The sequence below is a fragment of the Gymnogyps californianus genome, chromosome Z, assembly GCF_018139145.2.
Source record: "Gymnogyps californianus isolate 813 chromosome Z, ASM1813914v2, whole genome shotgun sequence".
In the NCBI taxonomy this organism is placed as follows: Eukaryota; Metazoa; Chordata; class Aves; order Accipitriformes; family Cathartidae; genus Gymnogyps; species Gymnogyps californianus.
In genome coordinates, this window is record NC_059500.1 from 80432389 (window position 1) to 80457817 (window position 25429).

At 39.9% G+C, this 25429-nt stretch overlaps 1 protein-coding gene across 1 annotated transcript in view; it reads right to left on the reverse strand.

Annotated features, from left to right (window-relative positions):
• EPG5 (ectopic P-granules 5 autophagy tethering factor) overlaps positions 1-25429 on the reverse strand; it is a 59854-nt gene that overhangs the window by 17042 nt on the left and 17383 nt on the right. Inside the window, 22 exon segments of the mRNA XM_050913644.1 lie at positions 48-236; positions 356-516; positions 1315-1528; positions 2629-2823; positions 3805-3961; positions 5588-5730; positions 6330-6492; positions 7457-7628; positions 8689-8830; positions 9752-9875; positions 11738-11965; positions 12097-12263; positions 13884-14003; positions 14784-14897; positions 15427-15624; positions 16490-16634; positions 17390-17530; positions 19291-19550; positions 21137-21256; positions 22486-22650; positions 22863-23003; positions 23576-23730. Coding sequence (XP_050769601.1) covers positions 48-236; positions 356-516; positions 1315-1528; positions 2629-2823; positions 3805-3961; positions 5588-5730; positions 6330-6492; positions 7457-7628; positions 8689-8830; positions 9752-9875; positions 11738-11965; positions 12097-12263; positions 13884-14003; positions 14784-14897; positions 15427-15624; positions 16490-16634; positions 17390-17530; positions 19291-19550; positions 21137-21256; positions 22486-22650; positions 22863-23003; positions 23576-23730 — 3614 coding nt within the window.

A 25429-nucleotide genomic window follows, 5' to 3' on the forward strand; every position in this document is an offset into this window, starting at 1 on the left:
TTAAGTAATTTGCTTTTAAGACACATTACCTGCTAGAATTCTGTTACTGCCAACAGGCTCTTGGCTAAATTGGCAACTTCGGTGTCAATAAGTCGTTTAACAAGATACTCCAGAAATTTATTCACTTCAGCCACATAAGGACTCCATTTTGAAAACAGGCCAAAAGTCCTGAAGTCCACTGAAGCCAGTCGGAGTTTGCAGAAAGACATGGAAAGCCATTCTATTGTCTCTCTAACCTGTAAAAAGAAGGAAACTATTAATCAGCTACAGAAAGACTGCACAGCAGTGTTATTTGCCACTGGTGGGCATCTGTTTCAGCTGAAAAACGTAATAAATCAACCAAAGAGGCACCCACCTGTTCTGCAGAGAGGAGAATTTTTGCGGCATCCCGCAATACAGGACTTTCAGTAGAATCACTTTTCTTGAAGCTTCCCTGTTCAGTCACTGGTGAACCACATCCCAAAGCCTTAAGTGATGCCTTCCAACAGTCAGGGCTTAGAAGCTGCTCTGATGAGCCTTAGGAGAAAGAGAAGGGAATGCATTTGTGAAAACCAGGAGAAGGATATTAGTCCCTTTCTCAATACGAGTCAGAAAAGGTTGAAATTAGAGCTCCCTACTACATAAAAAAATGAGGTAGAGGCATGAGTTTGAAAGCCCCAAGTTTAAGGGTGAGAGATACCTCTAATTCCCAAACATAAGTAATTTAACATTCCCTTTTGGCATCTACATGCTCTCTTCTTAGAGACTTTCCCAGGCACTTAGTACCTCCCTGGCTACACACACATATTAAGAGACAGTTGCTGCCTCAGCACATACGGTTTGACAGAAAGTCAAGTACTTTTGTTCTCATTTTAGAAGCACATCGGATTATAGGTAGCCTCTAATGTCAGCCAGGACATTTTCAGCAGATTTCAGTATCAGTCCCAGGTCTCCATAATTCCTGTTCTCAGTTTGACATTGAAGAGTGCTCAAGAACAAGGATGCTGCATTACAGACTGTGGCATAATTATAATTAATAAGTGCTTCCATTAATAGAAACCTCTCCTCCATCCTTCTCCTGTAATATGGGCTGAACATCTGTTGTCACTGCTGCGCATACTTTGATCTGCAGAAGGGGGTTTCTTTCTAGTAGAGCTAAAATATGTCTGATAAAAACGTATCACATAGCATGCACATAAAAGTGCATATAGAAACTTAAGAAAGTTTAAATCATTCCGTATTTGTTGCTATTTAATTCTACTGCATGCAGTTCATATTTTTAAGCCAGAAGAGTTCTGTACAAAAGGCTTAGTATGCATCGATTCAGATACTCACTCTGCACGAACAACCTTAGGAAATCACTATAGTGATCAGGGAACTGATACTGGAGAAGGTTAGTCCAATGCTTGCAGAAGATATTGAATGGCATCAAAATATCTTCTTCAGGTTCAAGGCCACATGCATTGAGAGCCAAGTGAATAGACTCCAGAAGATTGGTACGGTCAGACAGAGGTGGCTTAGCAACATTTAACCATTGCGTAAGGTCAAACTAGAACAGAGGACAGGAGGCATTTGTAAGTAGAAGCTTTAACAGCTGCAACACCTTTAGGAGAAGGGAGAAATTGTCAGGGAAAAAAAAAAAATCCTGAAGTTTTTATATATTTAAGAAAAACCTAATGAATTTGCACCTCATTAGCCCTAACTCAAAACCAAGGTAACACTCTCCAAAGGTTATGATTTAGCATATTGCCAAAGTCCCTGAATTTATGAAACAACCCCCTGGCAGGGGATCTCAGGTTCATAAAGATGTGTATTGAATTTCCACGCTTCAGTACCGCTGCCAAACAAACACTTACAAGCATCAGACTGGGCTAATCTCCATAGTCCGTAAATTTTCAGGTGGAGGTGCAAAGCTTTTGTAGCCTCTACGCCATCTGTTGAGACCTAGGTCAGCAGGGACAATGCTGATCGTTGCCACAAAAGACAGCTCGGAGTCATGCCCAAAACAGACTGCCTGCTATTCACAGCTGCCGAACCCTGTCTCCGTGTAACTAATGAAGAGAACCAGAGCGACATCAAAGCCTAAGCAGAATAGTAATTTCTCCACTGACAATACAGGTAGGCAGTATCATGCAGCCCTGAAACAACAGATGTGCAAATCACTTGCTCTTACCTAACTCTGTGTGTTTTAAGATAGGCAGGAAAGACGTGGGTGCCAAACAGAGATGGAAGATTCAGACACTGTTCCAAATTTTTGTTTGTTTGTTTTTATTTTTAAAATACCTGGGATTCACTGGCTATTTTGATTAATATCTCTGCAGAGCTATCAGGCAGAAGAAGCCATCGAGAGCCTGCTCTTACTTTAAGAGTGCACTGAAGAGTAAGCCCTAGGAAGCACATACTGATACTATCCGGGCTAGGAAAGGGTTATTTAAGCTTCCTATTTGCTTTTGCCTCCAGTCCCTCTTGAGCTTAAATACAACACATACCATTCAGGATGAGCAACACAGATCTATAGAACCTGTCAGTGTTATTTTAAAGTACCAGATTTGCACCTCTCTCTTCTTTAGCCTAAAGTCACAGTCTTTAGGGGAAGAACACCCACAAAAGCAACCCACAAACTAGACGCAGTATTCACGAATACTTTACCTTTGTCAGCAGCATGAAGACAACATCACTGTTATCCTCACTCAGAAAGGCCACAACTTTTTCATATAAAGTCACAAATTCATTTGGAGAGGCAACAGGAGTGAAATAAGGAGAAAGGAGAGTACAGAGCCTTCGATTCTGCAGGATCGTCTGGAGGAGACGTTTGCACTCTGACTTGGTCCCACTGATGAACACCTGAGGAAATTGGGAATAGGGAGAAAAACGGCCCAGTATGAATCTATTGGAAAACACATCTCAGAGCTTTTTGTTGAGACAAGAACAATTTTGGTCCTTTCTTAAAAAGGAAAGCTCTCTCAAAAACGACAGACTGTATGAGATCAACATCAACTAAATACTGCTGTTCCACAAGATACAATGCAAGATAAACATGTTTCCCTAGCACACTTAAGAACAGCACTTGTGACCACATATGTTGTCTAAAAATACCTAGAAATACAATTTTTTCTGATGGGATAGGAAAGGAAAACGAATCCAGATTTTGGCAGCCCTGCCTGATATTAGGAAAAAATTAAACAGAACTACAGCTATGAAGAGCTTTTCAGCACTTCAGCTGTTAGAGGTGCTTAAGGATAGCTGCACGTGGAAACAAACTGCATCTAAGAGGTGAAAATAAATACCTGGACCCAAAGCAGAGGCTAATGCTTTTTCTCAGAGCACCCACGTAATGTGTTCCCCACGGCAAACATTACCACCAGCAACAAGCACTTATGTTTTCTACCAGCAAACTCCCAGCTAACTCTCTACACAAAGAATACTGCAAGGCTGTACAAGAGAGGTGTCTAAATATAGAGGCTGACAAGATATACATCAGCTAGAAAGTGATCCATAACAGCAAAATATATGCCAAAACCCTCTTTTATGCTCTGGAAGTACCCAAACTTTAGTTACCTGCCCAAAAATCCATCCTATCTTAGCATTTAACTAACACAGTGAGCACTTATTAGCACTAAGCAGGCATCTCAGAGCAACAGTTTTTATTTTGCTTATATGCAAGCTTAAACCCTCCTGAAGACTGTGTATATAATACAATTAGTTGACAGGAAAATGGGATAGAAGCTTAGAATTTAATTTTCAGACTTCTGAGTGTTTTAGACCCCCAGTATCATCAGGCAATTGGAATAAGCATTAAGCATCCAAAAATCAGAATAAACTCACTTGGCCTAGAATCTCAATGCAGGATGTGAAGAACTGCCTTGTGGGAGGATTGCGTTGAGTTTCATCACACACATATTCCACTAACGTAAAAAACAAACTAATTCCGACTTTCTTAATTGCAGGCATAGGCTGCACCTTGTAGATATTTATTAAGGCCCTGCAAAAAAAAAAAAAAAAAAAAAAAAAAGAGGGGCAGATTATATATGGAAAATAACCTGTGACAATAAAGAAAGGTTTCTTGCCAATATATAGCTTTGAGATAGGTATTTCTGGCTTACATGATAATCAAGCATGGGTTCACAGAATCACAGCATGGTTGAGGTTGGGAGGGACCTCTGGAGAACATCTGGACCAACCCCCCTGCTCAAGCAGGGCCACCTACAGCTAGTTGCCCAGGACTATGTCCAGATGGCTTTTGAGTATCTCCAAGGATGGAGACTCCACAACCTCTCTGGGCAGCCTGTGTCACCCCTCACAGTAAAAAAGTGTTTCCTGATGTTCAGAGGGAACCTCCTGTGTCTCAGTTTGCACCCATTGCCTCTTGTCCTGTCACTGGGCACCCCTGAAAAGAGCCTGCCTCCATCTTCTTTGCATCTTCCCTTCAGGTATTTCTAGACATTGATAAGAACCCCCTGAGCCTTCTCATATCGAGGCTGAATAGTCCCAGGTTTAGCTCAAGTAATTTTGCTGCCTGAAACGGGTACCTCCAAACCTTAGAAAGTCTCCATAATCAGAGTCAGAAAGTGATCATCAAAAGATGTTTCACCGCATAGTTCCAACAGATTATTTCTCCCTCAGATCATGTGTTCATCATGTTCTTAGGCCATCTCAACTACATTTGTACTGCAAGAAAATTTACCTCGTTTTACTTAACAGGCTCAGCAATAAAAAATTAAAACAGAATCAATCTTTTCTTGTGTATTGCCAAGTAAACGTTTTATTGAGCTCAAACCCTCACCTTCCCTGAGGGTGAATTAAATCATCTGAAGAACATGCAATTCCACAGATGTAACTCCCAAGAATAACTAGCTCATCCACAGAATTTCTCAGACTAATGATCAAGAATGAACGTGTAGAAATAGTAACCAAATATTTTTACTTGTACAGTGAGTACACTCTGTAGGAAACCAACTACACTAAAAGAATCCCAGCGGAAATCTAGAAGATTGAGAAGAATCGTGTTGCAGAACTGGACCTCTGGGATGAACTCTAAAAGGTCTTCAAGAGGAAGAGGGCCTTGGACTAATTCATTTATTCATCCCTCCAAAAAAAAAAAAAAAGTGGTATTATACAATCCTCTTCCACTGCATGATTCTGTTTCACATACTGAAAAGCTACTTCAAATCATAACTCTATTAAAGAACTATGTCCTGCACTATAACAGGGAAAAACCTACAGAGAGATATTAAAACCACTTAGTTTAGCCTGTGGCTGAGACAGCTGGGATACAGGTTTGTCACTTCCTAAAGTTTAACACCGCATCCCTGTCATCACTCAACATGGTTTTGCAGGGTTAGAAGGGCTATTCTAATACATACTACAATAAATTGAAGTAGAAAACAATACTGTGCGCCCTGTTGAGGCTGAATGACCTTCTGATAATACAGTTATTCCTTTAGAGGTCTGTGTCACAAACATACAGATCTCAGGATTCCAGCTCCGTTGTTGACCCAAGCTGACAAGCATTACGAAAAACACACAAACAGGTTCCACATTTTAACTCTAACATACAAAAAAAGAAATATAAAACATCACTACCTAAAACGGTGTCTGAATAACCTACGTTATAAAATTTTCCACATGTACTGCTGCTTCCACAACACCCAGAGAAGGTGGCTTCGTAGCTTCTGCCTGCAGTTGTCTCACTTCTTTACGCAAAGCATGAAGCTGCTGGCTCACTGCTTCATTTTTATGTTTCCCTTCAAACTAAATGACAAAAAGACACATATTCATTTCAGAATAATATTTTTTTGCTAAAACTCTTTGACGTTGACACCTATTTGTAAAAATGAAGCAGAGCCCAGTAAGAGAACTCTGAATATAGCTGGTTTTCCCCTGAGAGCTTTGATCAGATTTAGTACATCGTGCCCAAGCACACATCCTTGGTCATGTTCCTATTTAATTATCACACACTAATATAATTCATGTCTTTTATGTAAGACTTTTAATCCACAGGGACCAAAACTTAGGGGGGATCAAGAAATTCATATACCAAGCAACATGGGAATATTTCTATAAACATTTCCATGCTTCTATTCCTATCAGTGAGCACATCCCCACATTCACACATGGGGAAGCAGTTTAGAATGGATGCTAAGAGCAAAACAAACGTTATGCAACAACTTACTCTTCAGCCGTTGATCTGCATCTCCTTTTGAGCATTACATATTAGGTATTTCAGGTAACTATTATGTGTGTATGGATTTATTTGGTCAACTGCTACCATTCTTGTAACCATTCAGCCATTTCACTTTCATTACCCATGTCCAACAGCCCCAAAACAGAAGTGATGCCACGTCTCTAACCTGGATGGTTAGAAGAGCTGCTCCCTGACAGCCTTTATTTGAAGTTCCCCGGCACTCCAAATGGAGGGTGATCTGCTCTTCCCGATTGACATACAGCTTAGGTACTGTGTCCAATATTTCACTATTAAGAGCAACATGCTGAGATTCCCAGAGAGCTGCAGTTCTGAAAAGCATTTATTAATAAAGTTACCAAAATCTTTATTGAAAACAGTAATGCTAGGAATTTATAAGCAAGAGATGAAACTTCAATTTAACGTGCTGTACAAAGACTCGTGACACTTTCCTAGAAAACATAAAAGGTTATTAAATGAAATTGAGTTAAAACTTCAAAGTAATAGCACTTCAAAGTAATAAAGAAATAGGTTCATAAGAACAAAACTACTCAAGTCTGCATGAGTTCTTTTTAATTATTCTATATGACAACGTGGAAGGAAATTAAATAGATCAGCGTCTGTAGGAAATGCAATTTTCCACCAGACAAAAGAAGCTGTACTGTGGGATGATTCGGTCAACAAAAAAAAAAGCCCACCTAAAATTGCTGCTGGAATTGTTTAGACACATCCTCTCTTGGAACTGGCAAGTTTTGTTTTGGTTTATAATACTGTTATTAAATTACTACATTGCACAAGAACAGCTACAGATTCATCAGCTGTGTTTGAAAATAATTCAGCTGGATTCTCTTAGTAGGAATATTAAAAACAGAAAGTCTCTTTCACTCACAAAGCTAATAGTCCCAGAAGTCAGATTTCTCTCTTGCGTGCTCCAGTGGTTCATACTGCAGCTACTACATTAGTGCAAAAGGGTTAACTAACTTATTGTCAACAAATCTAGGCGAAGGGAGGCTTTATTTTAAGAAGTATGCCAAACGAGAAAAGAAACTGTAGAAGTTAGATGTCAGCTGATGTAATCTCAGTCATTAGATAAGACTTGTGTAGTCTTATCTTCGTTAAAGGATTGGAATAACAACATGATTGCCAGGAAGAAAGAAAAAAAAAAAAATGGGACAAGAAGTAGTAGTCAAGTACTGACAGTCTTGTGCCAACGCCACAAATGAGGCTGCTGTAAAGGGCACCTGAAGACACTGCTAGACAGGCTAGTGAGGCAGAAGGAAAACAGCTATGTCTTACTTGGCATGTCGCTGCAAGATGTTAAGGTCCACGTGCATGAGCTGAATTGCTTCTTTCTGACTTACTAGACTGGCAGAGGAAATAACTGGCACAGGAGCTTTCACTGTCTGGAGTGGAAGAGGGGGCTTGGGAGTATCAAACTTCTTCAAATTATTCATTATCCTCTCTTTGGCTAGAAAAGAAAGCAGAAGCAAGTTTTATCAATAAGAAAAGCTTAGGAGAAACTGAACAAAACCATTCTTTTTTTGCATGAAACATTGTTAGCAGTGTTAGACAAATGTTTTTCAGGATCCCTCCTTTTAAAAAAAAAAAATATCACTTAACTAATCTTCCTATTTTTGTTGACAAAGTTTATTTCTTACAGCTAATTTTCATGACCAGCTCCATCACACAAACATTAGGATCCAAGGCCCCATTGCTTTCCTTGTTTCCCCCAGCCACTCCTACCTTCTACCCTTCCAACCTTCCTCTTACCACACCATTTATTCCCCTCATCTGACAGAGGCTCCCAGACCCAGCCTAAGCCAAATTCATCTTCCTTTTCCTACAATTCATCCTCACCTCTAGTCTTGTCAGCTCCAATTCCTCCCCAAAGCACAGCCTTTCTCCAGGTCAGCTCTCTCCTCCGGCTGATTCCCATTCAGTTCCTTTGCCCAAACAGTGCCAATTCACCTATGAAACTATTCCAGTTTCCTTCTAGTCCCTCCCACCCCCCCAAAAAATCCAATCTCACCATATCCTTAATGTACCTACCCCAACTTTTATCCTCTTCTGTGCTAGAGCAACCCTTTCACTGTGCCAAAATTTGAGGGAAAGGCATTGGGAACAACAACAAAAAAAACCCTCAGAGACGATCTTTCTGTTTTCAGTTACAGTAGCTTTTGCCTTCGCTTGCAGCTGTCTATCTAAACTTCAGGAAAATTCAGCCTGTCTGGAGTGTGCTCTGTGCAGAGGAATCTTTGGGGAGCTCACCCATGAAGCTCTAGGCACAACATGACCTGCTGTTCTGTGATGTGGCAAACTTTAAGCCAAAAACATCGATGTTAGCCTCTCACATGAGCATCTTAGTGAGAACACCATGAAAACTTCATGCAAAGTACTGTACCCATAGAAAACAAACTGTATTAACATCTTTATTCACAGACATCATTATGTTCCTAAAGAAACCAGGGCTTCAACATGCTAATAATTCTTTCCGGCCCAGTTGCATTAACAATATTCTTATCTCTTACCTGATAAAGGGTTGGTGAAATCTGTTTGCCCTGCAGAAACACAGGTTGTATGTGATTCAAGCTGAACCTGCAGCCAATGGTTTAGAGCTTCCTGAAACTCATGGTGTATGAGTTCAACATTGACATACTCCATCCACAAATCCTAAAGCACAAAAGAATTAAATTATCATTCCCATTTTGGTCAGTACCATATACTGTGCATCCATCCCAGTAGCTGGGGAACTAAAATAAGTACATAAAACTAGACCCTGCAGTTTTAAGTCATAGGAAAATTATTACTGGGGGGGGGGGGAATCTATACTGAAGAAAAAAGCTGCAGGATTTTTGTCACATATACAGATAAGCCACTGAAAAGCATTCGTGACACTTAGAGAAGAAATCTGACAAGCACACACAGTATAATTTCTAACGTATAAGAGAGAAAGGGTACAGATTATTAAAACTCTATTCCTAAAAAAGGAACACAGAGGAAACCAAGATAGTCTAAAACATCATTGCATGACTAACTGTAATCAGACTAAAGCAGGCTGCCTTTCCAGTAGTCACATACACTGGAGGAATAAAGACAAAACAGCCATGAGGAAATGCCCTTCCAAAATCTCCCCTCACACAGGTTTTTTAATTATACTAACTCTTTAGGCTTACTGGACAGAATAATATACACTTCCCACTAGCTAACTTATAGCTGAACCTCACATATTACAGACTACCAACATGAGCAGATTTTGGCTTCCAGTCTTCTGTCATTTAAAGTTCCAACTTCAGTAAGTCTCTAAAATTATCTCAGAACATAAAAAGAATTACAGAACAGTACAGAATAAGGACTGTGTTCTCATTAAGATATGCAAAAAATCTACTCATGAGTCCTCGCTCAAATATAAAGGAAGGCAGTCTGGGATAGCACAGGATTTTTTAGGAAAAAAGTTAGAGCTGTGAAGGTATCATACATGCCGTACGCGTGTTAAAGACCAGTGACACCAAGTCTCTCACTACTTTAGAGGACTCATTTTAACAAGTGAAGCGAATTTTGGATCCCAGATTGCCAGCGTCATTAGTACTTCACCTGTTGATTCTGCATGACTTTGGCAAGTCTATGTGCATCATATTGCTTCGGTAAAGAAGGAATGTACGTGTCTCCTTTCTGGAAACTCTCTTCTTCCAACCACAAAACAAAAACATTACAAAGCCTGAGAAGAAAAGCCAAAAAAGGAAAAAAATAAATCAATGTGAACTTTAGTTGTATGCATAGTATGTATTACACAGCAGTCTCATTCTGGGAGTTTAGAGTTAAGGCAACAAAAAATGCTACAAGGTGACACGGCTCAAAACGTAGATGTTTCAGACGCTTTGTGACTAGTTTACTAAGTGTCAGTTCAAAGCCCAGCAGTGAAAAGAAGCTATTTAGAAAAATATGAAGAGCAACAGGACAAATTTTGAAAAGGAAAACATCTATGCAAATTAGCACACGACCCAGGACTGGAATAGTCTCTTATGTCAGGGAGTCTCATCCACAACCCCATTCAAAAGACCAAAGGAAAAAAGAGAGTACATTTGAGCAACTTTGGCTTCTCACCCCATGACTTCTCTAGAGTGCCCACTCCAAAAGGTCACAGCCAAGTTGAGTCACATCTTTTAATTTCTTTTCAGACTCAAATTCATGGCTAATTTATTCTCATTTCCTCCTCTGCTAACACAGTACTTTAACACAAATATATCTCTTTCTTCAACTGGCATCATTCTACTGAGTGGTACCCTTTTTATAATCATACCATCCAAGCTTTCCTGACAAGGAAGAACTAGAATGCCATTACATCTTCACACTGCGGTATTAAATATCACTAGCAAACTCCTCTTTTCTATATCAGTGTCATTGGTGAAAAAAATGGAAGTAGTCTAGTTCCAAGAGTCAGCCCTCATGAACTCCATCAATATTTTCCCTCCTGTCTAGGTGGTCATTAAACTTCCTGAGCATAAGATTTACTTGGCTGTAGAGCAGTCTGGTTTTATGTTGGAGGGGGGGAACTCCTTTGAAATGAAAGGCCGAAAATATTAATCAAATTACACCCAGTGAGCATCTCTGGATTATTTTTCACAAATGACCAAGGAGGATTTATGACCTCCCTTGTTTGTACAGTACCTACTGATGGCTGGGGGGGCGGGAAGCACTTAAAAAGCTCAGATCCCATATGCCCAAACCCCCTGAACAAGGGACTCTTTCCAAATAACTCTTTCAACTAGTTTCTGGGAATATTCAGATACTGTAATACTGCAAACATTTAAGGTAGACTGCTCAGACCAAAAGTCTGTGTGTAACAGAACCACGGACTTCTGAACAGCATAGCTACAGTTTCAGTGTGCATGAGGTACGTAGCTCTTAGAAGTTACCACCCCTTACAAAAGTGAGCGTTCATCAACTGCGTTCATCAGCTGAGTCACAGCAAGTGACCATGCCCATCTCCTTAGCCTACTCCAACACAGAGACAGTCTTTGCTAAGGTTTTGGTTAAGCAGACATATCACTTTCCAACTGGTACAGAACACACTTGTCACAGCTCGACTTTAGCATGCTAACTGGGTAAACCACACTAACTGAATCATGTGTTGAAGTCCCCACTAAATTCCCTGATGAAGTAATCTTACTCTGACATAAATTTAGGCCGTGGTCTGTGACAAACATATATACACACAAAGTAGCATTTTACATTTATAGCTAGTAGTGTACATACCGGTAGCAGATATGTCTAAACAACAAATACTTTACCAGCATGGGGATACCATTAATTAAAAAGCAAAGCTCTCCCCTAAGGGGAGCGACAACTCTATCAACAATGTTTTCTTTTTTGTAGTAAAATCAGCCCCCTCTCAAACAAAACAAGTTATATCAACAGAAGAACGGATTTGACCACAACTATGCATATAACAAGTGTGCGCGGTACATCTAGGTCAGCCAAGAGTCACATCCCTTCACGTCTCCCACAGCTAAGACTGTGCTCTAGCAGTTGCTCAGGTGGTTACATTGAATAAGATTGAACTGGGCAGGCTTTTTTTACCTGACAAGTTCCTTATGCAGTTCTGGTGAAGTCAGGTAATCTGGTGAGCAGCTCGCCTTCTCTGGTGATCTGTCACTGCCCTCTGCAGGACTCTCCACTCTTAGTGCTTTACTGGCAGCATGGTGGAAGTCTGCTATCTCTATTAAGCGTTGCTTCATTTCGCTCAGCAAGTTAACGTGAGCCGCGCTCTGGAAAAAACGTCTTCCAATACAGCCATCTACAGCTAATCTAAAAATGAACAAAAAAGCACAACAAAGTCTTGTTGCAGGTGCAGCCTTAGTGTGAGGCACTTAATCTCACCTGCAGTGCAAACTTATTAGTGCTTGCTAATCTGCTAGAGCCGTTATGATCAGACTCACCCGTACTGTGGTCCTGGTCGGTGAAGGTAAAGGAGGAAGAATTTCTGCCAGATTAGTGGCATGAGAGGGTGATCAGCAGGGGTAGCAAGGGCCTGGTGAGCCCAGCGGTAAATCATGAGCCTCTGAAGGGAAGGTACGATGGGCAGCTTCAGCTGGGTCTGTGCTTTCTGCAAAAGGAACATTTTCAGACAAGCGTTGTGCTGCGGTTCCCTGTAACAGGCTGTCACAGGTTAACTTAACAGATTAACACAGCATGAAAACTCAGCAATTACGGAGGAGAAAACTTTGGAAACATTCACACATCTGTTAAAGGTCTTGGAGGAAGAGCTGCTCAGCTCACAGTTATGTTGGACAGCTGTTCGAGAGCAGTGCTACACCTCTGATGCTTAAAAAAAAAAAATAGCATGATGGCTCTGTGATGCAAGGCCAACATATGGGCCATTAGTGTTAATTACAGTTAATTACTGTTCCTCCTCACAGAGGTAGATGTTCCTGGTTTAGACTTCCATAAGACCAGTGACGTTAGAGAACAAAAGCAGCAATAGTGAAGCACACAGCATGTTCCAACCAGTAAAAATAACAGTCTTGAGCCACATGAGGACGCAGAATCCTACAGCGTGCTACGTTTAGCTTTTCCAGACTACATTCCATACAGCCTTATTGAAAATCTAAAACATAAAGTAAAACTGATGTGAAGAAAGAATACAGAAGGAAAAAAATTTTTTTTTCTTTTTGCAAAAGCAGAACAAAGGCAAAGCAACGTATGAGCAGCAGCACTCTGTATTAGCAACATGGAATGCTACTCCACAGACCCATTAAATCATTAAAAAGTCACACACCAAGCTCCCACGGACTGTGCCTGAAGCAGGGGAATGGGAGGCTTTTCTGAGTTCCCAAGTCTCAGCGCAGACCCTGGCACTACCTCATCCCCCACCCTAGACCTCAGGAACCCTCAGCACCCTTTTCCACACACTACCCACATACTATCTCACTGTTTGCCAGCTAAATTGAGACATGCAAGCCAAGGGACAAACGTTCTCCAGACTAATCTCCAAGCATGCAAGACATATACCGGTCTGGACATAGCCCAAGCAAACCTATTTTCATAATGCTTCTAGACTACCTTCTTCATTAAAACACACTGAAACAGTTGAGATGAAGGATGGGCCAAAAGTTACACTTCGAGACCGGACAGCTTTGGTTTCTACTTGCTTCATTCCAGAATTTCTAACTGAATTTGGGCAAAGAACCTGGAAAATGCTGCAACATGGCTGAAAGCACACCTGACTAAGTGCCTTGTTAAGGGAGAGACCTGAACAGTTCTGAAAGTCTTGGAAAGTAATTCAGCAAATACAGAGAAAAGCCTAGACTTCTGCAAAATTCAGATCATCTGAGAAATGCTCTTAGAAATACAGGCACATTTTCCCACCTGTAAAATAAGAGTATCTGCACTCCCCATGTCAGTGGTATCAAATAAATCCACTGAAGATCGTGAGGCATTCAGATGACCCAGAAAATCATGCAAGAGCACTAATTAGTGACTGAAGTTTTCTGTAAATAATGGTATATTAAAAAACAGATTATTTGCATGGTAGTTTTTAAATGTTCAACTCAAAATGTAAAAGAAAACTTCCCTAAGGTGTGTTTTCCCCTGGAAAGCCAGATAAAGCATTAGTTATGCTTTTATCCTGCTAAGAAAAAGTACATAACATAAAAACTAAACAATACAAGAGAACACTTTTCTCCAGTAGTCCTCTCTAATAAAAGCAGATGAACAGTTCTCTCACCTTCAAAGCTTGATCGGGAGTTAAAGCATTAATAACCAACTCCGCCTCCACAACTCTGCGAAGCTGTGAATCTTCTTCAAATATTGACTCCATATTTAACACCATCCATGAAAACCAGACCTGCACAACACAGCAATAACAGAAACGTTGATAACGAAATGGCAGGGGTAGGATCAGGAAGCTTGCTGTTTTCTTAAGAGGAATAGGTCTTTGCCAGATTCTCATTACAAAGTTGCAAAAGCAGTATCATATCTGAACAAGAAAACTGAAAACCAGTTTCCTCCTTATCTACATTCAAACTCACCCTTTGCATTTTGTACAATCTTGGGAAAGAAGGGGGAAACTAGGGACAACTGCCAGAATTATCCAGAGAGTTCTGGAAGAAATAACCTCCTGAAACCCAGTAAAAATAAGGTCTCCTTTCTCCCACCTGCACTACACATCTCCAGTTGGGGCACTGTAGGTTTTTTTTCTTTTTGCTCGAATGAGGAACTTGCTTAAGCAGAGAGAAAGCAACTAGTATTCAAAATATTTCTCAGATAAAGACTGATCTAATAGAAAAGTCAGGCTTTACGTATTTTCTCTCATTAAATATATTGAGAATAATTGAAGATGAAAAGAAATCTTAACTAATAAATCCTATTATATGAATTCTTGGGCACAGATTAGACAAACTGTCTCTGTGCAAAATGTCCATGTTCCCTTTAGTGTAATAAACCACAGCATTCTTTTAGGCTAAATTAAGACTTTATCACAAGAAAAACTCACAAACACTGGGATAGGAAGAAAGAGGGAACAAGAGAATCAGCAAAAACCTGTGAAAGCAGAAAAAAAAAAAAAAACCCTAGACACATGTATATTGCTTGTCCCAGGGTTGTTCATACAATACCATCATACCACTTACCTGAGAGGAATTGGCATTGCCTCAACAAAGGAAGGTGTCACATTGCCTGCCACAATCCAGCTAACAAGTGAAGACAGCAGACCTTTGTCACAATGATAGCCCAAAGCATTCTGCATGGAAACAGAAAACATTGGGGTTTTTTTGTAAGCAGCCTAACAGATGATTTACAAGCTACAGGTATGTCACTCTGCCTTCATCCAGGTTCCTTTCTGCCTCGTGTTGCTACTTCCCAACCTTAGCTCAGCCACCCACCACTGAAACGCCTGCTTGTACCTTATTTCTTTTTCAGTGAAAAGATTCTGTTATAGTGACAGTGTCTGTTTTTTCAGTGTCTATTTTTGTTCTAAACACACTATCAAACATTTGAAATACAAAGACCACAAACTACAATACTATTGTAGAACTCATATGAATGAAACCTGTGTTCCAAATAGGTTTTCATTATCATTACTCGTAAAATATCAGACATTTCATTAATCTTGACCTACTCAGAAACATATCAGATAACCCCATTCTCACTCATCATCGTGATTGTTCTCGTTGCATTTCAGGAAAACATATTCACATCAAAATTAGAATGAGCAACACATGAACTGACCATTTACTCAACAGCCACACCAATACACCACACCTATTTACCTTGTGTTGTTGGTAAAGCAGCTTTTGTACACAGTCCTCTTGACTGTACTGAAAAGCAGCTTTACATAAGTCGTCCAGCAAGAAGAGCGTTGCCCGGTCCCTGTGCCACAGCTGCTGGCTGGTGAGGACCTGAACCCAGAATTCCAGTACTGCAGCCGGCCCCACTCCATTTGGCTGGTCACTTAGAAAAATGTGAGTCTGCCAAATTAAAGGGTAAAATTATTCAAGAGATTGCAGCTTCAATTAAAGCCTAAGAATTTATTGAAGAACTGTAACTTGCATAAGGCTGGGGGCCTACCCTGAAAATAAACAATTTACAATGATGCTCTCTATGCCTATGTAAAAACAGCTTTGTCATCTCCAACCTCCAAATTTCTGCAGATTCTGCAGCCTGGAGAGCTGAGCATCTTGTGCAATCAGCAAAAACAGACGCAAAAGCTGTAAGCGGGACCCCTGTGACCTGCAGGCATAAACGGCACGTATTTCTGAAGTGTAGCCTGCTGTTCCTGCAAACAGACTTCCCAGAGTAGGTCTGTTTCCCTTTAGTCCTTACCCTCTCTAACGTTAGTGGGGCTTGGTTCTTGACCTCTCTGCACTTAGAAAAAATACTACTGTTCCCTACCACAGGGACATTTTTTTCATACCACAGCCATAAATTAATAGTCAAAAGCAAAGCTTTCAAACATTAATGTATTTGCTGCATTCCTCACAAGTGGGAAAGTAGTGCTGCATATTACATTCCCTTTTTAGGCAGTTTTGACCTGATATTAGAAAATGTGTTTTCCAAGAAGCCGAAAGGCACATATTGTTATGTCCAGTGTCACATGCATTGCCAGATTTAGGCAAGTTTAAGCAGAAGTATTTCAGGAAACCAAACCCAACTATTCATGCTTGATGCAGGGTACTCTGTGGCTGCAGAACTGCCAGATTCAGTACCCTTTCGAACCTTAAACACTAACTCAGTCAAAAAAGCCTACCTGCTTTTAAACCTCCCCCACTTCTCTTTTTTTTTTTTCCTTCTGTTTTTTGTTTGTTTTTTTTTTTTTTCCAATAATCTTCTTACCTGTATCATACTACTGAGCAGCTTAACATTTTCTCCATAGCTCACTCCTGTCAAGTGCTGTGTTACTTTATGGGTAACCTGTTGGGTCATGCCTTGAGGGACTCCACTATCCAGATGAAGGAACAGTTGGACGTAAGATAAAAACCTACAGATGTCAACAAATTAAATTAATTCTAAAATTTCTCCTACTGCATAATATACAGAAAACCTGCTTCTAGAGAATTTAAAACCAGCTCAACGGCACTGGTGACACTCATATACAAGGACTTTGACTCACAACCATGCTGCAGATTTAATTGCTCCATTTTAACCGTATCATAGGCATAGTACGAGCCGTTCATGGCAGATTGTAATTCAAGGCAGCTCATCAGGACTGAATACAGTTCTTGATCCACATCAGCACCCAAATCTAGCCCAGGAATTGTCTGGGAGACTGCTAGGTGGTCCAAGCCAAAAGCACCCCAGGGACCACATTACTAATTGACTGGGACAGACAGCTGAGGTCCAGCACCCGAGAATGCTCCTAGCTGTTGCTCAACTTACGAGGAGGGACACAGTTAAATAGTATTGCCTGCTTGTCTTTCTCACTCACCTAAACACAACAGCTACCTGTAAATACAGCTGTCTGAAGACCACTTCTGTGGCGCAGCCATCAGCATCAGTGACGACTGTACACGTGATGTCAGTAGGACATACTTCTACAACTACCTCCTCAACCACAGTCAATGTCAAAAAGTAACTCGGCAAAGAAACCAGACATACTTCCCCATCATCTGCATCACATTCTCACTGGATGCAAAACCCAGAATGAAGCCCAATAATTTTAATAGTTAAGTTAAAGTTAAGATTAACTTTCATTGTTCTTTATCAATAAATGTAATAGTAACATATAATGCTTACTGTTCATTCTTCAGGAGATAATACTGGCAAGAGTAAAATAAGGGTAAAATTTTATCCAGCACATGGACTACTGTTCTCAGATATCTAGACTGGATGAGTACACCCAAAAGAGGAATCCCTTCAGCACAGAACTTCTCAATGCTGTCAAAAAAAAAAAAAAAAAAAAGAAAAACAAAATGAAGAAAAACACATTTGATTATCAGTAGAGGGAGACAGGGTGTTATTTTTTTTTGTGAACTGAGATGTAAAGACATTCATATCTTTACACTTCATCTTTGAAATTCTAAACAGCTAAATCCACAAGAGTTTTTTCTTCAGCTGTAGGAGTCATTCAATTGCTGACAGATTTGGTAAGTATTTCCTGCCCTTCTGGGGGTTTGTGTCCTGTCTTCCAAAAATCACTGGCAACGGGGGTCTTCACCCATTAAGTTTCAATCAATTTAAAGCTCAGTGTTCTTGCCTAACCTAGCCAACTAGCCAGGCAAAGCCTCCAGGCAAAGGAAGAACCTACAGAGGGAGTTTCATATCATCTAGCTTTGACATCTCCTCAGAATGGATGATGCTCTGGACATCCTTCTTCACTACCTATAGATGGACCTCAGAGGGTTTCCTTATAGTAGGTACTTAGATGGCTGCAGTCAGCTGAGAAGAATCCTACTCTTAGTGTCCAGAAAACTCACTAGCAGCAACTTTTAGTGCATCAACTTTTGCTGACTGAGAAGGGTTACACATTAGGAAAAGATGTAAAACATTAATGCTATGTCTACTCTGAAGTCATGAAAATGAAATATTGTATTAGTCACTAGCATACAGTACAGCACTTTGTTTCTTCTGCTCATTAACATAACTGGTCTTGAACTTTTGCATGTGATAAATATCAGTGTTATTCTTTAGATAGGAGAAGGATGTCAAATGGTTCTTTGCAAGGCCAAACGGGGGGGGAGGGAGTGGATGGAACAAAAAAAAAAAAAAAAAAACACCACAGAAGTAAAGAGGTTCCTTGTTTTTCATTCCATGCTCAAAGACATGTAAAAATTTCCACTCTCAAACCAGAATACCTTCATATCAGTCTCAAATTACTCTAGTGCTTTGAAGAAGCACATATGTATCTACGGCATAACCTTAGCATCAAGCAACGGCTCGGGGAAGGAAAGAAAGCCAAGACAAATCCTCTTTAAAGAGAGTAAAGCCATATTATATGTAGAAAATAAGTTAGTCAAAATTTTGAATATGAGATAATTAAAGGGATGACAGATTCAGGGAAAATAGACCTGGGAGAGATTGATTAATCTATGCCTGGCTCTGTACTTTAATCAACTGGTACATTTGTTTATCTCCAAGAACCTTACCTAAAAACCAGCTGAAAGCACTGGAAAAGACTGTGTTGGAACACAGTCAGGGCTAGCGGGTTCAGTATCAAGGTTATAAAGCTCTCTATTTATCATTACCAGTGTGAGTGGTTTTTTTCTCCTCACTATTTTCTGAAGGCTCTGCTACAGCGCCATAAAAAAAAAAAATTACCTGTAGAACAACCCTTTCAGTAAGTGTGGTTAAAAGTTATTCCTGTCCATAGCAATCATGCTAACCCCTCAGTTGCAATACTATTTCTAATGACTATTTTGACCTTAACATGCAGAAGGCAAAAAATAGTATTAGCAAAATAAAGAAAAAATGGCACGTTGTTTGAAACTACAGTCCCTGAAAGACTGCTCAATCCCTTGCATCAGAAGTCCTATATTCTTTAAACATGCATAAAGATGTTCCTTTATTCTTTAAACACGCATAAAGATGTTCCTTTATTCTTTAAACACGCATAAAGATGTTACTAGCTCTCAGTTCATCATTAGGTAAGTTGCTCAGTCACCGGGGCCAGCCAAGGCAAACATGAAAAGCACACTTACCTGTGACCTAGCGTGGTCATTGCCAGTGCCAGGTAACAGCCGATCGGGATGCTTCCTTTAACAGCCTTCAGCAGGGGGTGAAGCGTGACCGACTCCGTCATGTCGAGCACACTGTCAGACACAGGGACTGCAGGCCAGCCACGCTGCATGCCACGGTCATTTCTGTGAAGCTTTAACCTCAAAATTAAACCCCATGCCCACTGATTAAAGGAAGTCTCTGGTGTTTCTCCGTAACGAACAATGCTGGCTAAGTAGGAGACCTGGAACAAAGCAGCAGGAACAGGAATGAGAGGAAGCACAACCATACTACAGCACATACGGCACTAGTCTAGGACTTGGGTCAGCTTGGATGAGTTTCCTCTTCTATTGCAATACCGTGACATGAGATCAGAGCAACAGTAGTTCTTTTTCAGACACACCATGTAGCACCACCAATTAAGTTTATCTGAAATCTCTGTTTCCCTGGCCTTGATTTCCACCACCCCTCCTCCATCCCTTTTGGTAAAGGCTATCAACCTATACTGTTTGGCTAAAGTCTTCCAAACTAGATATTGGTCTCGGATTAAGTTTTATTTTTACTACTTTAAAAACAAACAAACAAAACCGCCCCCCCCCCCAACCTTCAGTAATGTTTAAGACTGCTAGTGAAAGGAAAACAAAAAATATGTATACAAAAATAATATCTGTCAACAAAAAGCCTAAAACCTGGCAGCCTCTCCTTAGAAAGAAGCCTGTAACGTGGACAGGCAGAGTCTCTGTGTCATGTACATGTGTCCGTTATCATGAAGACCCTGTCTAGATCAGCAGGAATTATAAATCTTTGGGAAAAACTAATGTACGTGCTCTGACAGACCAGTGTAAATCACAGAGCTGGGAGACAATGCAGATATTTCATCCCCTCTGAGTAGGGGTACACGAACCTAAGCATTATTTTCTCTCAAATTCCATTTACAAGCTCATGCAAGTCAGGACAGATTCACCAATACAAGTGGCAACCAAAGCTGAAATACGCTTAAAAAGAGAACTCGTCTAGCTGGCACAAGACAACAAACCATGATTAAGTAGTGCAGAGAAGGAATTCAGAAAAGAGCAGAGATAATAAGGAACATTCGAAGCGTGGGAAGAAAAGACTGGGGGGAAAAAAGCACAGGGGAGGAGAGGAGGAGAAAGCACTGTACAAGAAATACTGAAAAGACAAAGCACAACACAATGCTAAAAGCTCTGAATAAATAAAACAGAAGCATCTTGGATTGAATATCCAAAAGAGGGATTTTTAACCTTGATCTTTCTATCCTTCCATTCCCCTTCTGTAACTTGGAGCCATACCTTCCTCAGTCACCAGTGTGCTGTAAAAATCAATGTAATAAATGTTTGCAGGGTGTTCAGGTAACACAGCACTGATCACTACTGAAAAGCTCCTAAAATCTCGATTCTTTAAATAAGGTAGACTAAGAGCTGGAGACACAGGAAGGATGTCTCATATGTTCACCAGTAATAGTAAGTAGCCTTTCATTAAGCAAGTACTGGCCATCTCCGCATGAGTAAAGGATGCTTTGCAAGCACAGTTTGCAACTATCCAACTAGAGGCTGGATAATAATGCAAACCTACAAGGGGGACAAATTTAAAATTTCTATTTCTCATATAGACGTTCAACATAAGTCTAACAGTATCTTCAAATAGGTCTGTGGGTGCAAAAATACCAAGAGTTGGTATATTATGATGTCCTAGTAGTATCAAGATAGCCTAACTTTTAAAAAGAAAAAAAGAAAACAAGGTTTTGGCCTACAGTTTTTCCTATCTATCACTATCGATAAGCTATTCCCTGTAATTCTGAAGAAGGAATACCTGTTTTATGCTTTCAGAAAGCAGCCCAGCATATGGTTTCTGGGAGAGGTATTTCTGATATGCTTCCAGGACCATCAATGCCACTTCAGAATGGACAGCTGGATCCAGATGAAGAGCATCCTGCTAAAAACAGCATCGCACAACAAAATTTTACTTCATTTAAAAGGTCTCTACAACTGTATCATTCAGTTGCACTACAGAGAAATAAATCTTAATTTGAACAGCAAGAAAGAGATTAAGTATTGTAATACCTAGGCAAAATCTTGGCCAGTAAGAAAAATTCCGGCCCAACATTGAAGAATAATGAGCTCACACTGGGCAATACAAAGCTCATCAGCTAGATTATTTCCAGAACAAAGTGACCATAATCACTTCTCATGTGCATTTGGTGGATTTATAGCAATTAATCCAAAGATCCATAGATAGCATTTTAAATTACATAGTACAGACACTGGAAATCTTGCCTTTAAAAACAAAACCAAACCAAAAAACCTATCATGTTTTTGTATCAAAACATAGTAATTCCTCTTATCAATGACCACATTAAAGAACTAATTTTCCCCATATCAAAGGGTACAGACATGACGCTGTTATTGCACAGCAAAGACCCCACAGTTAATTTTCCCTACCATTCCTTTGTTTTCCCATGTCATCAAGAAACAGGGAGAAAGAGTAAGGCGATCTTCACGTACATGTATCAGCACAGCAAAGAGAAGAGTTCAGTACGATCAAATGCACAGATTACAATGCTAAAATGGATCACTGAACACAGGCAACAGGATTTTCCCCCCCGATCTATTTCTGTTTCTCTCTGAAAAAACATCCACCCTCCACTGGATCCTGAACTGACGGAGCTCCTGGAGTAACCCATTCTATGGAATATTTTCCAATCATTTAAATAATGCTCAGGGCTTTGAAATCTCTCATTTCAATCATTAGTTTTCTTGCATTGTGAAAAACATACCTGGATACCAGCCTGCAAACTACAGTCACACCAGTCTCATACACACTTCTTGGAGGATTCCTCTGTTTCTGCAGCCAGAGATATCTTAATCAAGTGACTCACAAAAATTGTCCTGTCAGCTGTTTCCTCTTGTTTAGAGAGGAAACTGCTGCTTAAATATCTCTTTTAATCTCAGCTGCAGCACTACAAGAAAGCAACACAAGCAAATCTTCAGGCAGAATGCTGCCAAATTATTGTGAAGTTCCCATCCTATGCCATCAAATGTACAGCCATCACATAAAAGCATGTAATTAACTGTTTTCAAATTCAGTTATAGTCCCAGGTTGAATAACACTTTTACTCTGGAAAACTGACCAAGTTCAGGCCTCCTGTTTTTAATACATACATGCTCACCGAATCCCCAGTTTAGCCCTTCCAAGATAATGCAGGCTAGTTTATTCTCCACTGTCGTTAGGTTGTAATTTAATAACCAGTCACGAATCAGTGCTATCTCAGACGAAGAAGGCTTCCACAGGTACAACGGCAGTTCTTTAAACAGATACAAAGAAACCTTTGAGGGCAGAAAAGAAAAAGGCTAATCAGTACTCAGTATGGAACAATAATCAGCATTATGTCCTTCTATCTTAAAGAGTGATATGATCAAAAAAACACGGACAGGCCTTTAACACGATCCATTCATACCAAGCTGTATCTTACAACAGTCTGGTATGACCTTTAGTTTCAACCGGGTGTCTGCTTTAAACGATGGACATTAGCACTTACCATCCCAACTTTCTCGATGGTGTCTCTAACTCGATCCAGCAGTACAGAAATAATCTGTGTATGGATGCTGGCAATTGCTCCCAACAGTTCTCGACCAACTTTTGAAAATGTCTCTCTTGTGGAAAGACTAACATAAGACACCTGAGAAGATGAGCAGAGAGAAGTTACTGGTTATGGCTGATCTTCACTGACCGCAGGTAAATGTCTTTTGGAAAACACAGAACTAAATCGCTCTTGGTGATCCTGGACAAATTTGATAAATGCCAGTATTAAAACTGAAACTGATTGCCCTAGAAGATAAGGAAATTATTATGTCACAGAGCCAAAAACAAAGTCTAAAACTAAACATAGGAACAACACCACCACACACACAAAAAAAAAAAAAGACAACCACGCACTACACATCACAACAGAAAAAAACACCACACAAGGAATTTCAAAGCTACAAGTTAGATCTGTGCGAGAAAAATAAACAAAGATATTTTTGTTCATTTGTTTCATTTTGGCTTGGTCTACAGAAAAGCGGTTCTTTCTCCCAGAAAAACATGCACTTCAGAATAGTTTAATTCAGTATTAGATTATAAACCTCAGAAGTAGCGCTTTCTTAGTTCCATGGTAGAACAAACTCAGAAGCCATAAATGTTTCATACCTTCCACTGTTAGGAAAAGAGCACATTCATTCTTTTTCTGAATAGACCAGGAATATTACTTGCCTCATATATCTCCAGAACAACGATTTTGATAAAATCCTCATCAACATCAGCCCGTTTAGTTTGTGCCATCTGAGCAAATGTGGTGAGCAGACAAATTTCTTCTGAGCAGTTCATTGATTTGAGATACTTCTCAAAATTTTCAAGATGCTCTGGGTCTAGAAAAGAGTCACATGAAAGAAACAGGATAAAAGAAGCGTTATAGGACATATATCATCAATATTTATACCTTTATTGACAGTCCAATCCCAGAGAAGGAATCAGTGACAACGGAATTATCATCACTGGGTTAGTATCCTCTCTTCAGAAGCGGCTGGTATCAGCTGCTTTAAAATAAGGTGCAAGAAACACCATAATATGCAGTGAGTCCATATGATTCAGTAAATACGCTAGTAATTCTTAATGAAAGCTAAAATTGCTTCAAGAACAGCTGGAATTCAATTTTTAATATTATTTTAACTATGCAATGTCGATCATCCACAGGAAGAATTTCTTGAGTCTTTTTGCTTTTTAAAAATGTTATCATGGTTTTGGCTTCCATTACATATTGGAGCAATTAATTCCACAGATTAAGTCCAAATTGTATGAAAGGATTCTAGTTTTAATCAGCACACAGTCAAAAGAAGATTAAAACTAAACCCATCCAAACACAACAGAGAGATTTTGATCAAGTTGAAGGACTCTGCCCATTCCACATACCATGATCTTAAGCAGCAATTAAACTGGGGAGATCATTCTACACTGATTATAAATAAAAATACTTCAAGCATCTAGCCCTGGACCTAGATTATGTCCAAGAGTTACAAGGAAAGCTCACTTTCAGTTTCTCAAACTCAATAGAAGTAAATTACTGAATTCACTTGTTTGGAAAATATCTCTGAAAACAGAGAACTGAAGTTGCACAGGACAGGGAGGCTAAGAGATGCTTTCACTTGAATTCAAGGCAGGTTTCCTCTTTAAAACCAACAGTCAGATGTTGCCAAATGCAAATAAACGTTTCATTCCTCACGGTGGGGGACAACAGGAAGGGAAGGGTACAAAGAAACCTGTACAGGACTTTAAAATAGCTTTTATTTCTTCCAAATATAGAGTCTGTGCAGCAAAACCAGCATTGAAAGCTGCACTTGAGCTGTAAAATGGTTTGGAGAGTGGTCTGCTTCCTCTGAAGCATAACACGCCAGTAAACACTGTTTACAGTGATCTTATCATAGCAGTTGAATATACTGAAAAAGCACTCATTGTGGCACTCAACTACTTAATCTGCACAGGCACGTGCTCAGCATGCTTGTGATTATACACTTCCACTTAGGTTACATTCTATTTTAGGGGCTTTCAAGAATTTTGCAACTGTACTTCAGCCTGAGAAGGTCAGACTTGCACAGCCAAAACATCTCATGAACAGGGTGCTAGAGGATTGTGCAATTTAAGTAGAGTTTTTCCATACAGTAAGATAAACTACACTCCTGATAGATACAACAGACATACAGGGGATGTCTCATCCATTCACTTCCCTTTCGTAACGCTACCTTTTATCCTTATAGCAGAAGTTACAGAGCATTATGGGTTTTTGTTGTTTGGGATTTTTTTTTTTAAGATAATGCAGAAAGACAAAAAAAAAAAGACTATGTCTTTACTATATATAAAGGCATAGCAGAATGACCCACTGCGTGGGGAAGGAGTAGGACACGCAAGTAACAAATGACTCTGACAGCATTTGTCATATTAGCACCGTGATATGTGCATCTGTGTTTCATTAGGCATAGACCAGCAAGCAACAGAGAAGGGGTTTGGAGGGGGACAGAAGACGGGAAAAATGGGATCTGGTAAAGTTAAGGACAAAGACCATAAAGGGAAGGA